This window comes from Bos indicus, chromosome 14, assembly GCF_029378745.1.
Source record: "Bos indicus isolate NIAB-ARS_2022 breed Sahiwal x Tharparkar chromosome 14, NIAB-ARS_B.indTharparkar_mat_pri_1.0, whole genome shotgun sequence".
Taxonomy (NCBI): domain Eukaryota; kingdom Metazoa; phylum Chordata; class Mammalia; order Artiodactyla; family Bovidae; genus Bos; species Bos indicus.
Window position 1 is genome coordinate 45,177,199 of NC_091773.1, and position 14,819 is coordinate 45,192,017.

General features: G+C 43.7%; 1 protein-coding gene across 1 annotated transcript; it reads right to left on the minus strand.

Moving 5' to 3' along the window:
- Positions 1–756: 756 nt before the first annotated feature.
- On the minus strand, positions 757–9,197 carry CCN3 (cellular communication network factor 3). Its single transcript, XM_019973926.2, has 5 exons — positions 8,999–9,197; positions 8,646–8,871; positions 7,106–7,360; positions 5,336–5,550; positions 757–2,279 (listed from the first exon to the last, which is right to left on the minus strand). Exons 1-5 carry the CDS (start codon positions 9,107–9,109, stop codon positions 2,019–2,021), a joined length of 1,068 nt encoding a protein of 355 aa, XP_019829485.2. The 5' UTR covers positions 9,110–9,197; the 3' UTR covers positions 757–2,018.
- Positions 9,198–14,819: the final 5,622 nt, after the last annotated feature.

Consider the following 14,819-nt stretch of genomic DNA (forward strand, 5'->3'; position numbering starts at 1 on the left):
AGAAAGATGAGAAAGACACATACTATATGTTATCACATATATGGAAGCTGAAAAACAAAATGAATGAATATAATATAACACAACAGAAAGATTCACAGATACAGAGAGCAAACTAGTGGTCACCAAAGGGGAGAGGGAAGGCAGGAGGGACAAGATAGGGGTAGGGGATTAGGAGGCCGAAACTATTATGTATAAAATAAACAAGATACAAGGATACACTGTATAGCACAGGGGATATAGCCAATATTTCATAACAACTGTAAATGGAGTATAAACTATAAAAATATAGAATCACTATTTGTACACCTAAAACAAATATAATGTTGTAAATCAGCTATACTTCAATTTAAAAAAGAAGACACTTTTGGCAATTTAAGTTGGCTAATTGAGAGAATGGGGGGGGTACTTTAACTAGATAAGGCAGACAGTAAGGTGAGTTTTGTTTGGTCCAACCACAAGTTCAATTTTTAATATATGGAGGTATCTCAAAGGCTGTCCAGAAAAAAATATCAGGGTTCTAGATATTGGATTGAGTAAAAAGAGTGGAGAATATCTGAGGCCTTGGCAATAGAGATCACCAAATTAACAACGGTCTTTTGTTTTCCTTCTGATCAGAAATGTTAAGTTCATCTAAAAGTATCCACTTTGCTTTCAATAGATGCTGTCACTTGTTATCTGATTTAATTAGTAAATTTTAATTTAATTTATACTCTCAATAAACAACTCAGAAGCACAAAACTAATAGCAGAGTCACACTTTGATAAGATAATGTTTATTTAGTAATGTCCAACAAGTAGCGAAAGTAAAAAAGAATATTTTTTAAAATGTATAATTTATATTTATATAAATACTTTAAAGGAGAAAAGCTGAACACATAGGGTGACAATAGAAGGATGTATACATTTAAGTTTGCAGTCTATCTTATAGCCTGACAAGTTAGATAAATGTATGTAGATGCATATATCTTGTTCATGAGTTTGCCTAACTAAGACCCAAGGATAAGTTTGGGGCATCTGTACAATAATTCTGAACCCCCATGGAGTTTGCGGTATCTCGCCACTGCAGTCATGTTGATTTTGTTTTTCTTTTTCAAAATTCCACTACCAGCATATTTGAAAGTTACCAAAAGTTGTAATCAGGTGCTTTGGGCCTCAGTTTATTCATTAGTAAGGTAAGAGGAACCCTGCTGATGTGTTCTGCTTCTTCTGAATTAAAAAACTAGTGATCCCCAGGAACCTCCAGACACATACAAATGTCCAAGGGCTGATAGAGGCTGGTCATCTCTGCATAAGGGGTAGTTTTCTGTTTAGCTTCTTTCTTTTGGAAAGGAGTCAACTTGTCTGAAATGGAGCCAGTTTACGACACCAGTGCACTTAATTAATAAGCTTCCATTTGTGTAGATATAGCTTGTTTTCCATGTAGACAGAAAACAGATTTCAAGTTGGAGAACTATATGTTTCATCAGATCTCAGAATTTGAAGTTCAGAGTTGAGTCACTGAAAAAGAGTGCTCCACAGAGAACCCTTAGGTCAATCCTCAATCTATGGTGAAATATTTATATGGCAATACTCTCAGTATGACCTTGGACTTCACCATGTCATTCATTACAGTGACCTTTTCTTGAAATTTCACAAGTGTATAACAAGATGAGCACAATATGATACTGTTTACACAGGAAGATCTGTATCTGATTTCTGAAATTTATAGAAGTTTTGACATGTAGTAAATGTGTAGTAAATGTGTGTAGTAAACATGTAAAAGAAAAAGTCATCCCTAAGTACTCTCCTGAGCTTACCTTGATTCCAGGTTTACAGTTAATCATATCCTTCATGAAAACAAAGACAGATATAACTGACCTTATTTGACCACAGAAAATACATGAGACTCAGAGGAGGATAATAATTCTTCGTAATCTTTCTTATATTCATTTGATGGTGGGTGGCTGCAGTTTGCCTCTGCAGGTGGGATTCTCAAGGGACACGTTACATCTTCCCTCCGCTGGTGTTTGGCTTTAAGTCTTAGAGGAAAGACGAGTTGCTGTGAGGACAGTTGTTGTGACAGGTGCAGGTCCCGATGACCATCACTGGCTTCTTGAGGATCTGCCCTGGGGAGCACTGGAACTCCACCTGGATGGTTTTGGTGTTGTGGGGAGTGCAGCATCGGCCATCGCTACAGATCCCACAGAACCTGGGCTTGTAGGTGTTCAGGCTTGTGCAGTTCTCAAACTGCAGGTGGATGGCTTTGATTGACTTGATGCTACGGAGACACTTTTTTCCTTTCTAAGAAAGAAAAGGAGAGATGCATGAAATGGCCATCTTTCCTCTGAGAGACCCATTTAGGCATATGGAATAACTTGCTAGTTGCCTACCCAATATCTGTTGCTCTTTCTTCTTTGCTCACAGAATGTTAATTTTGTTCTAGCAGTGTGGTCCACTACAAGTATTGCTTCCCCTAGAATATCTGGGAGCTTGTGGCAAAGTTCTGGGCCATGATACATAAACCAAGAGATTCTGGGAAATTCTTTGCCCTTCAGACAGGTACAGTTCTTAACTGCTTCCTGCATTCATCTGCCTTCCTACCTAGAATGCATATACATGATAAAGAAAGTTTCTTTTTCAAGCCATCATAAGAAAACCAGCATTAGTTTTAGTCTGATACATTCTTTAGGTGTTATAAAGAGAAATGGAATAAATATGGCATCACTGCAAGCCTACTAATGTTTCAGATTTTTTCAGACATTAACTCACTTAACCTTATTAGCAACATTCACTCATACAAGGAGCAATTATTCATGTAAAGAGCAATTGTCCAAGTTTTATAGATGAGTAAATGGAGTCTCAGAAGGCTGAAGTGATCAGAAGACTAGTAACTGAATTTGTCTGACACAAAGCTCATTTTTTCTGCTGATATTACACTGTGACCTCAAGAAAGTTTAAGACAGTGGGATTAAAGGTTATTTTCCATGAAGGCATGGTAAGTAGGGAACTTATTCAACATTCCATTAGTAATTACTGATGAAGAACCCCAATACTGATAATGCAGTAAGACACCGATTATATGTTAATTTCCCACCTAGATTTCTTCGCCTAATCTGTCACAATTCTCCACTGCTTTTCACCTTTTTAGGCACAGTCCATAAATCGTGGAGTGATGAGACTTGGAATTCTCTAAAATCAGTAGCTCTAAAGCTTTAAGAGTGCATGAAAATGTACTAAACATTGCTAAAACACACATTGTTGGGTCTTAAACCCAGGGTTTTGATTCAGTAGATCTGATGTGGATCCCTGTAATTTGCAATTCTAAAAAGTTCTTAGATGATGCTGCTGGTCTGGGGACCACACTTACAGAAGCACTGTTTCATATTTAAGAATCTTTCAGTGACAAGGAAGTAATGATTATTGAGCTAGCATTTCCCTAGATTCTGAGCACATTTCTGGACTTCTAATGAAATATATATATATACACACTATAAATAAATATCTTAAATATAATATCTCATAATATTAAACTGGGTGCAATATTATATTTTTTATAAGAAAAACTATAAATTCTGGAAAAAGAAACAGTAGAAAAAGCAAAATATTAAAGCCATGGCATGGAAAAACCTTATGGAATAAAGTACTATGTTCTTGACAGTACTTAAAGGCTCTTGCTTTTTCTTTGTTGATATTTAATACTTAGTGTATGTTTTTGCCAATATAAACCAAAAGGCACAAGGTCTGCAGCATTTGTGTGTGTGTGACTGAGTGAGAGAGAGAGAGAGAGATGAAGGGACAGAAACAGACAGGAAGGTTTTTCTAGGTGTTCTTTCTAAACTAGTAGAAGAAGCATAAAGTTAGAATGGATCTTAAAAAGTCAGAGAGTTAAGTAGCCATATAACAATGCAACCACTAGAGACTCTTATTTTACCAATAACAGAAATAATAGTTAATATCAAGTAATGATATGTATATTAATACGGTAATCTATGCTTCCCAGGTGGCGCTAGTGGTAAAGAATCCACCTGCAGTGCAGGAGATGTAAGAGCCCCAGAGTTCAATCCCTGGGTAGGGAAGATTCCCTAGAGGAGGAAATGGCAACCCACTCCAGTATTCTTAGAGAATCCCACGGACAGAGGAACCCAGTGGGCTACAGTCCATGGGTCGCAAAGAGTCAGACTCAGCTGAGCATCTGAGAGCCAGGGCAGCAATCTATGCCCAGCACTTTGCAGATACATAGAATTTAATCTTCATGACAACTCTGTGTAAGGAACTGTAGCTACTGTTAATGTCTCTGTTATGTAAGGGAAGGAACTGAGGCTTAAAGGTTAAGAAAATCACCCAAGTCCCACAGCTAATATGAGAAGCCAGGATTTAAAGTCAGGCTGTCTGGCTCCAGAGTTGTACTCTTAAGCATGAGATGATATTGCCTCAGTGGAGAGATATGTAAATCTTTCATTGCTAGGGACTGTTTTATTTTGGCTTTAGGTTTGTACAAGGGTCCATCAACTAGTTTCATTTGAGTATTGCATTTATCTGATCTCGGGGTCTGCTAACAAGGACTGTGATGTCATCAGGAACCAATGAGAGCTTCTGAACTGCATGCCTTCTGCTCAGCATTAACACACTGATTTGATATCATTCCAGCAAAAAAAGGAAAACAATGTGCTATTTTATTTGGCACGTATCACTTCTTCCTGGCAAATGTACTGGTGGCACTAGGCTTTTTGAAAGACTGAAAATAATTCCCAGACACCCATTCATTTATTCATCCACAGTTGTTTATCAAGCACACAGTACATTCCGGGTAGGATGTGGAGGACGGAAGGATTTGGAAGGCAGATGTGGTCCCTACTCTGTTGCTCCTTTCAGACTAAACCTAAAGGGTGAAGACAACTGGCCTCAGAAATGACCTCTCTAAAATCAAGCATGCTTGATCACTGAGTAACTGTGTTTTTCCAGGATGAAATGAGATTTGCCAGACTTGTCTCAATTGGGGACAGTATTGGAGTTGTCCAACCTCTCCCTCTTTTTTCTTTTTTGGTGGCACCACGTGGCATGTAGATCTTAGTTCCCTGACCCGGGATTGAATCCGTGCCCCCTGTAATGGAAGCATGGAGTCTTAACCACTGGACCACCGGGACGTTCCTGACCTCTCCCTCTTTACCTGCTGTGAGTTCCTTAGGATATTTCAATGCATTAAAGAGAGAGAGAGAAAAAAAAAAAAGGGTAAACTCCTCTATCCTCTACTGGAGCTGACTGCAGAGTCAACTAACATCACAGAGACTTGCTAAGGCACAGGGCCCAATGAGCAAGGCCACCTCCTCTGTCACGGGAGGCTTCCCCCAGGCTTGTACCTTGTCTGTTGGCTGCCTGTGCTCTTGGTCACAGGGCCGCACCATGCAGAGCCGGGTCTGCTTCACCATTTCACAGTGAGGATTCCTGTTGGTGACTCGGGTGGAAAAACCCATGCCACAGCTCTTGGAACATGCACTCCACTCTGTGGTCTGTTCGATGCAGTTGATACTTGAGTCTGAGACTGCAACTCCTAGAGTGGCTTCTGTCCTGTAGGCTATGGGATTTTGGAAAAAAGACAGCACTATTGAGTGAAACATGGGGATGGCAGAGTGGTCCTTTCAACCGTCATTAGAAAAAGCATCTCATCCAATCGGGTACCTGCTCAACTCAGGTGCTTTCAGGGGACAGACTGGAACTCTGTATTTATAAGCCCCAAACAGGTGGCACAATGCCTAGCACACAGTTGACCTTCAAGAAATCTTTGTAGAATGACTGTCCAATTTGTTCATGAGACGTTTAGGAGAACCTGTCTTTGAGAAGCTTAGTAGTTTTAAGAATATAGCACTGTATAGCATCAACAACCATTCCATAAACTGTACTGAAATCACATGATTTCAACATATGATTTTTGTCTAGAAAGATGATCAGTTAAAAATTGTAATTGGATGAGAAAGTAGAACCAACCAACTCAAAATAGTGATGAAAGTAAAACTCTGCCTTAGGGAGGTGCAACTGGTTGTCTGGGTTGTGGGATACAGTCACTTTCAGACAGTTCAGTCTCAACACTTAATATGCTGGCCTTAATATGCTGGGCACATCTCCTCCCTTACATGGCGATTTTCCTATCTGTAAGGCATGGCTGATAATTCCTCACTTCAGAAAGACTGTAAATTTCTGTGTCCTGCCAGTGTAAATAATCTGGCTGACTAATGGCTTCTAAAATATTCTCTACTGGATCTTGAATTTTTGCTCTTCCAAAAAAAAAAAAAAAAAAAATCATCTCCTTTATGAGTCAAAGCAAAAGGAAAAGCAAACAAAGATCCTAAAGTGTCACTTGATCCTTCCTGCAGCATCTAGAAAGGTGGCATTTCTCTGTGACACTTGTGCAGGGATGGCATTCCTTAGGGGAGATAGTCTTAAGAGTGCATAGGTAGTTGACAGAATCCGGAGAAGAAAGAGCTGTCACCAGGCCCTTCGCATGACCTAAAAGGCATTCCCCTTGAATTGATAGCCTTCCCCATTGGCTCACATGGTAAAAAATCTTCCTGCCATGTGGGAAACCTGGGTTCAATCCCTGGGTTGGGAAGATCCCCTGGGGAAGGGAATGGCTAACCGCTCCCATAGTCTTGGCTGGAGAATTCCATGGACAGAGGAGCCTGGAGAGCTACAGTCCATGGGGCTGCAAAGAGTTGGACATGACTGAGTGACTCACATAAATTGACTCTAGCCATAAATATAGAAGCTATATCAATTGTGTGTTTTGCATAAAGTTTCCAAAACATACCTTTGCAATGTTAACAAGGGTCAAGTGAGACAGACTAAAATATAAATAGTAGTCATGTAATAAGACTACAAAAATTACTCCTATGACTCAAAAGAACGACTGAACATGACTCTTCTTCAGGAGAGGCTGTGTGCATACTTCCATAACTTGGCTGGGATTCCCACACGTGATGTGTCTAATCTCCGTGGGCCAGCTGGACTCCACGAATGAATGGCCAGAAACTGAAGCCGGTTTCTCACTGCAAATCCCAGAGAGCACACGTCCTTCCTGCCTGCATTTCCTCCTGTGCTGGGGCTGTTAAATTCAGGTATGTTGAATTTCTCACCTGGAAGGGTCTGGAGGCCCCCTAATGTCCCCGTCTCTTTGGAGTCACAGATCCACTTTTCACAGCACTCCCCCGGCACTTTAACTTTTCTGGGAGCTGGGCAGTCGGGCTGGGGCAGTAGCAAGTCCTCTTCACAGCGGGGCACACAGCCAACCTGTCCATCTTGGCAGGCGCACTGGTATTTGCAACTTGGCTGGAAGGTCTCCCCACTCTGGTAGATGACTCCATCGAACACACAGTTGTCTCCTTCTACCGCTAGAATCATGGGGAAGAAGACCAGAGAGGGAAGGGGCTTCCCTGGTGGCTCAGACATTAAAACACCTGCCTGCAATGCAGGAGATCTGAGTTCGATCCCTGGGTCGGGAAGGTCCCCTGGAGAAGGAAATGGCTACCCCCCTCCAGTACTCTTGCCTGGGAAATCCCATGGACAGAGGAGCTTGGTGGGCTACAGTGATTATTAATGGGGTGGTGAAGAGTCTTGGGGAAGAAGAGCAGAGAGGGAAGGGGAAAGGAAAAAAAAAAAGAACAGGATGCACTGGAGAAGCTATAGAAGATGCACAGCACATGTTCCAAACCCCAATTCATTCTTTCTCTAGTTGAAGGCATCTGGTTGCTGATCTGTCACCAGTAGAGAGATGTCCTCATGGAGCTTCCCAGAGGAAGAAGAGACACTCAAGACCACCCAGTCCTGACACTCATGTTACTGATGAAGGAAGAGGGGCCAAACCATGAAGTGACACTCCCAAGGTCCCACAGCTTTTGCTCCCAATGAAAAGGTCGTTTTGCAAGAACCTCCTTAGATTCTCCTATTCCAGGAGCTCAGAATTAAAAAGGAAAACAGAGCACTTCAGTCTCCAAACAGGTTAACTGGACAGACTGGGAAGGGCTTCAGATTCTTTAGCATTCCAGCGCAATAAATCATTGCTAGTTTAGAAAAGAAGCTAAAAGACTATCCCAAGCCCCCTCATCCAGGGAGGTGGGGACAGCCTCCAACTAAATGGTGCACCAGGTGGGAAACTGATCCCCAACTGATTGAGTTTCACCAGCTTGATTTTACTCACAACTCATAGAGGGGTTCCATAGGTCCCAGGAGAGTAGGGGCTGCTTTGGCTCAAATGGGACAATGACAGGTGTGAAAACAAACGTGAATGGCTACAGCTGGGGGAACTCTGAGCCTGTGAGTAAGCCCAAGTTTCCATCACCCCCCAAGCGTCCCCTGGAAATGTGGATAGGAAATGACTTCACTGGCCCTTAACTCTGCTCTGCTCCCAGTCTATTTGGATTCTTCTCTAGGGAGGCAAGTGACCAACGCTTCTCACCTCCACGGGAGGGCAGGTTTCCTTCGAGCTTCTGGCTCTCCTCCAAACCCCACGCGACCCCAGACCATCCCTGGCACAGGCGCTCCATAAACATCAACTAAGGCATCACTATTAGTATTTGCGCATCACCCTCTGGGAACAAAGAGAAGAGGAGAGGAAAGAGGGGACAGCTCCGCTATCGAGAGACAGGAGGTCAGGTGGCGGGATGGGGGCAGGTTTACCCATGCAGATGCCAGTCTGGGCGCTGGGGTCCGCTCTGCGGTCACAGAAGAGGCCGCGGCTCTCCTCGCACGGCAGCAGCACCGAGCAGCTCTCGCCGCGCTGGCGAGCGCAGACCAGGCAGCAGGAGCAGTCGTCCAGCACCGCTCTAACCCCGGGGGCGCAGGTCGGCGGCTTTGGGGGGCACGTGGCCGGGCAAGAGGAGGGGCAACGCTCAGCCGCAGCGACCTGCGGGCGGGAAAGACCAGAAGGAGAAACTTCTCATCAGGGTCGCTGGAAAGTCCAGTGAGCCAGGGATCGAGCCGGGGCTTTGCTCAGAAAGTGACCAGAGGCACCTGGTGAGTGCGCCACTCACCTGTCCCAGGAGATGGAGGAGCAGGAAAGCCAGGCAGAGGCACTGCTTGGGCAGATCGAGACTCGAGCTCTGCGCACCCTGCATGTTCAGGCTTTCCCCTGTCGCTCTCATAGGCCTTTTCCAGGTCGGAGATTGGCTCCGCTCGCCCCGCTCCAGGTCGGGCTCGCCCCGGGCCAGCGCCACAGCGCAGGTTTTATAGCGCGCTCCTGGGACGCGCACAAGCCGGTTGGCTGCAGCTCAGGCAGGAGGCGGGGGGACCGGCGGGGTGGGAATGGAACGAACCCCGGGGTTGCCATAGCAATTGGCCGTGGGTGCCGCTCTCCTTTGGGCGCGGCCCCCGGGCCTGCGTGTGCCTGTGTGTGGCGACTGGCTTTTCCCAGAGCTCCGGGCGGGGCTGGGTGGAGGCCCGGGGCCAGGACCCAGAGCTCGCCGAGCGCGTGGGAAGGAAACGCCCGTTTCCTCCTGGAAGCGGCTGCGCCTTCCCCCAGGACTAAGACACCGCCACTCCCCATCACGCTTCTCCGCCTGGCGGTTTCCAGCCGGGTTGCAAACGTGGGGCTCCCCTAAAGGGGTGTCTGATGTTTGCGACCATCTGTGGGGGGTTGGCGAGAGGCCCAGGAGTTTAGTCATAAAGGAAGCACATGCAAGTTTGTCACAGTTTAGGGCACGCTCGCTCTGAGTGTGGAGAGCTGGGGAGGGGGGAGGGAGGAAAGGGGGAAACAGAGAAGGGAGAAAGTGCGGGGCGGGGGTGCGGGGGTGGGCAGAAAATATAAGTCTTAGAGTTAGGATGGGGGATGCTATTTGCCAAAAGGCAAAGTTTTTGTTGTTGTTGTTGTTAATTTGTATTTATTTGGCTGAAACAGATCTTAGGTGCAGCTTGCGGTATCTTACATTGCGGCATGTGGGATCTAGTTCCCAGGGACCAGGGTTCAAAGCCCCGGCCCCAGAGAGTTAGCCACTGAACCACTACGGAAGTCCTAAGGTAGAGTTCTTTTGACTAATCATTTCAAGCCCTGCTGATTCTTAAACCCCCAAATCTGCAGGTTTGGTAGAAATACAAGTAAAACATAATAGAATGAAAATATGAGAGCCTGAGGGACATAAAAAATGTCCTTTCTTATAGAGAAAAACCTTGAACCACCTGTGGTATCGTGCCTCCCATGAAAGGGCATCTGTCAGAATATAAGAGCCTGTGAGGGTGTTTAAGATGGCTTCAGCTCAGGCCCTGTCAAAACCTCAGCAAATTAAGGAAGGACTGGGAAAGATACTTCCTTTCCTGAGCTGGCATTCCAGCACATCAAATCCTTCTTCCACCTGGCACCTACTTTCAAAAAATTCAAAAAATGACTGCTGGGAAACTCTTGTCATCTCTCATGAGAAAGAACAGTTTGCCCCAAAGGTGACAGTGTTAGACAGTTTTCTTAAAATCTCTGTCCTGTATTTCAGCTTTGCTGCTGCCTCTGGGATCACCGTGTCCACCTCCTTTGGGGTAGCCCTGTTGCAAAGCCACTTTTCAGGAAAATTATACTGGTTTGTGATGGAACTTTAGGCTTTGAAAGGAAGCAAATTTCCTCTACATCATCCATCTCCAGCATGAAGGAAATCAAAGGCAGTCTGCCCCCTGCCACACCTACCTCCCAGGATGAAATCATCCCCAGCCCCTTCAGAGTAGTTCTCCGAACAGCTTAAGACTGCTATTACCTACTTCTGAGCCTCCATGAGTTCCGCTTTCTTTGAGGAAATGCAGACTGATTAGGAAAGCTTGGTGAGAGGCTGAACCTTTACTTTGTGCCACGTCGGGGACACTCAGTACACTCTTCAAGTTGATGGGCTTCGTGAGTCATCTGGCACAGCAATGCTTCCACCTGGTTGTACATCAGAATTAACCAGGGTGTATTTTGAAAGAGGTATATTTTTGTTCATAAGGATTTTTAAAAATTGAAGTATAGTCAGTTTACAATGTTGTGATAGCTTCAAGTGTACAACAAAGTGATTCAGCCATATGTATGTATATATTTATATGTATTTATACATACATTTCCATATATATACACATTATATATATATATATACATACTATCTTTCATATTCCTTTCCTTTATAGGTTATCACAAGATGTTAAGTATAGTTGCTTGTGTTATACGGTAGGTCTTTGTTGTTTAGCTGTTTTATACGTAGTAGTGTATAAATGTCAATCCTAGCCTCCTAATTTATCCACCCCCACCCCCTTTCCCTTTGGTAACCGTAAGTTTGTCTTCTGTGTCTGTGAGTCTCTGCTTTGGATATAAGTTCATCTGTGTCATTTTTTTCTTGTAGAGTTCACATTTAAACAATATCAAATGGCATCTGTCTGTCGCTATCTGGCTTGCTTCACTTGATACAATAATCTCTAGGTCCATCCATGCTGCTACACATGGAGTGATTTCATTATCTTTATGGCTGAGTAATATTCCATTGTATATGAAAAATATGGATTCTTGGACCCCCACCCTCAACCCACTCAAGTTGGATTTTCTGGTGAAGGCTCTTGGTAGACAACATTTCAATGTATTGAATACTTGGAAATGGGAACTGGCTTTGGGAAACCTTGATATGGAACCAGTAGGAGTATAGCTAACCAGGAGGCAGGAATACTGGCTAAATTTTCAATGTATGAATTGACAGAAGAAGGAGAAATTGGCAGCACTAAGATTGGGTTGACTCTTCTTGGAAAGGGGGAGGTTGAGAAGAGAAATTTAACTGTGAGACAAGGAGGATGTCAAGTCATTGCTAATGTGTGTTACAGTTCACACAGTCTCTTGATTGCTGCAGGTGATAAAAACCAAACGAGCTAGTTTCAGAAAGACAAATTTATTAGGCAGAGCCTGTGGTATTTCACATAAAAACGACGTGGAAACGGTGCTGCTCAACCTCAGAGACAACTAAGGTCAGGTCCTTGGAGCTATGAGGACTCCATCCTTCTATCTAAATTTTCCTTCTCTTTGTGTCAGCTTCTGTCTGTCCCACCACGGACCAGCTTCTAACATTTAAGAAAAGTGTCATCCTTAAGTTCTCCCTAATCTCTTACATTATGATCCTGTCACCAGAGAAGGAATGTCCAGTCTGTAATCTCCTAGATACAGACATAGATGCAGGAGATAGATGCTCCTGGTTAAGGACCTCTGCATGAAAACAGCTGGCAATTGAGAGTGGATCCATCTGATGACAACATGTCAGGTCCTGCGTGGCCACCTTCAGAATAACGTCTCTGGACTCCTCCTTGCTAGGAGAGATTTCATCCTCTCTGAAGGCCCAGCATCTCTTGCTTTTCTCTTATATCTCTTAACTTATTGAGTAATAATGATGTGCCTGTTTCTGTATCTATCTCCCTCTCCCGCCTGGGAGCCTTTGCGGACAGGGAGCAGGTCATATTCTCCATAATATTCCCAGCATCTACTTCAAGGACAGGTACGTGATCAGTTGGTTTAGGACCTTTTGAGACACTGCTAGCCTCACTTAAAGTTTTGTCATTTGTCACTGTTTTGCATACGAGGAGGTAAGAAAGAGGTAGAGGCCGTTTGTTTCTTGGCATCAGTAGAGGCTGTGTTGGTTTTATCAGTCATTACCCGTCTGCCCCTGACACGCACCTTTTCTTAAGTCTTTCTTGGCACGCAGCGTCTAAAGGATGGCACACAGGCTGATGATCCCTTGTTTGAAATAAACCATGTGTCAGCTGAGTTGCTGGGGAAGTTAAAGTAAAAGTGTGAGTTGCTCAGTCATGTCTGACTCTTTGTGACACCGTGGACTTTAGCCCAGGCTCCTCTGTCCATGGAATTCTCCAGGCAAGAATACTAGAGTAGGTTGCTGTTTCCTTCTCCAGGGGATCTGCCTGACCCAGGGATGGAACCTGGGTCTCCTGCATTGCAGACAGGTTCTTTACCACGTGAGCCACCAGGGAAGCCCCTGGGGAAGTTAGGAGAAACTGTAATAGACACTTCTCATAAATCTTGGCAGCCAACCAAGATGACAACTCCACTGGGTTAGAAGGTGCAAGGACTGTGTTTATTTAACTTTTCCGCTTTCATTTCTTTCTCTCCTCCCTTTCCCTTATCCTAGATGTGGCACCAGAGACTCCTTTCTCCTTCTCTGTTAATGGATTTTTCTTTTTATGACTTACCAGTCAGTGCTCCTACATTTAGAGAATACATATAGAGAACTTCCTGCATTTTATAAAGGCTTACATTGTTGTTGTTTTATCTTTTTTATTATGATAAAAGATGTAAAATATACTGGCACTGGTTTCTGTAGCAGGCAAGAGAAATGTAAAGCACAGAATCCCATATTAAAAATGAAACCAGTAAAAGGCTGGGACTGCTGTCACCCACAGCACAACTCCGTCTCTCCCCTTTCCTCAGTGAGCACGTTCTCTGTAAGCTCACAGACATTCACTGCGCTAAGTGAACTGTTATGCCCACCCACATGATACTTAGGTCCCATATTGTGCCTCGTAAGTCAGCCTCACAGCTTGTTAAACATTTTGTTGCTCTTTTCTGAATTTCCTTCATAGGTCCCTTTTCTGGGGCCTCGGGGACTTGGTAGAACACAAGGTAATTCCGAGTATATGTTAGGCAAGCCAGCCCTACATGATGTCCAATTATATGGCTAATTCCAACCACACCCTCTTGTTTTTCTGACAACTCTCTTGACTTCTTGCTTTTTCAGAAACAATGAGGGGCAGAGAAGGAACTAGTGTTATCCCCTTTGGAAACATCTTCTTATTGCCCACATTTTATTTTTAGTGCATTTATTATTTAAAAAACCCAAATCTAAAGGTTTTAAAAAAAAAAAAAAAGACATACTAGAAATTACAGAGAAATTTGAGAAATAAGTTTCTTTCTCACACTGCTAATGACCTCCTTCTAGGGAGATGAGCTTTGGGGGAATCAAATAATTATTTTAAGTGTTTTGAACTGGAGTGGAGTCTATCAAGTCTGCCGATGTGCATACCACATTCCCAGCCCACTGGCACCAGTAGTGCCCTTTCCTGCACTCAGCTGAAGAAAGTGGCCACCAGCCATCCTTTCCGTGTGACTTCTGTATGGCTTGTGACAGCTGGGTAGACTGAACACCATTCTGCTTCATGGACTAGAATCCTTTAGACCAGAAACTGGTGTCAGAAACAAAGGCATATACCTATGGCGGGCGTGTTAGCCATGCCTCAGGGGTGCTCCCACTGGGTGATGGTGGGTCTAGCCCACAAATGCCAGTGGCCAAGGGAACAAGGAGAAGAGAAGTAGTATCACCTGAATACAAAGTTTTGAATAACTTTTAATGATTGTTCCTGGAGAAAGGAAAAATTAGATTCTTTTTTGGGTGCGTCTCTATTCCAAATGCTATCTCAGAGTATTAAAAAAAACTCATACAGCCTCTCCCACCAATCTCTGAAATCTCAGCAACAAAACACAGACTTACAGGAGAGACATGGCCACAAAACAGTGTTGTGTTTGCTGATGTGAATGTTCATGTCGTCCAATTCATGAAATGATAATTATTTTATTCTTCATGACATGAATCAAAGATGAATAAGATGTTTTGTTTTTTCAAGAACCTGATAACCTAGTAGGAAAATGAAGTAAAAAAAAAAAAAAAAAACTACTGCGTAAGGCAGAATGTGATAACTCCTGTAAATAAACAAAGGCAAAGTAACATAGAAACATAAAGGAAGATGAAATTAGTCTCTCTGCTGTGAGAGCAGGAGTGTAGTGCAGACCGGAAAGGGATAGTAGTAAAAACGGTAATCCCTTTTTCATTGTTTGTCTTTTTACTAAACGCTGAAGAATAA

Bases quoted from the DNA above. Each gene is read 5' to 3' on its own strand.
- CCN3 (XM_019973926.2), bottom strand. From the start codon at position 9,109: ATGAGAGCGACAGGGGAAAGCCTGAACATGCAGGGTGCGCAGAGCTCG. The intron at 8,872-8,998 runs GTGAGTGGCGCA...TCCCGCCCGCAG, and splicing joins TCCTCCATCTCCTGGGACAG to GTCGCTGCGGCTGAGCGTTG. The intron at 7,361-8,645 runs GTAAACCTGCCC...CCATGATTCTAG, and splicing joins CCAGACTGGCATCTGCATGG to CGGTAGAAGGAGACAACTGT.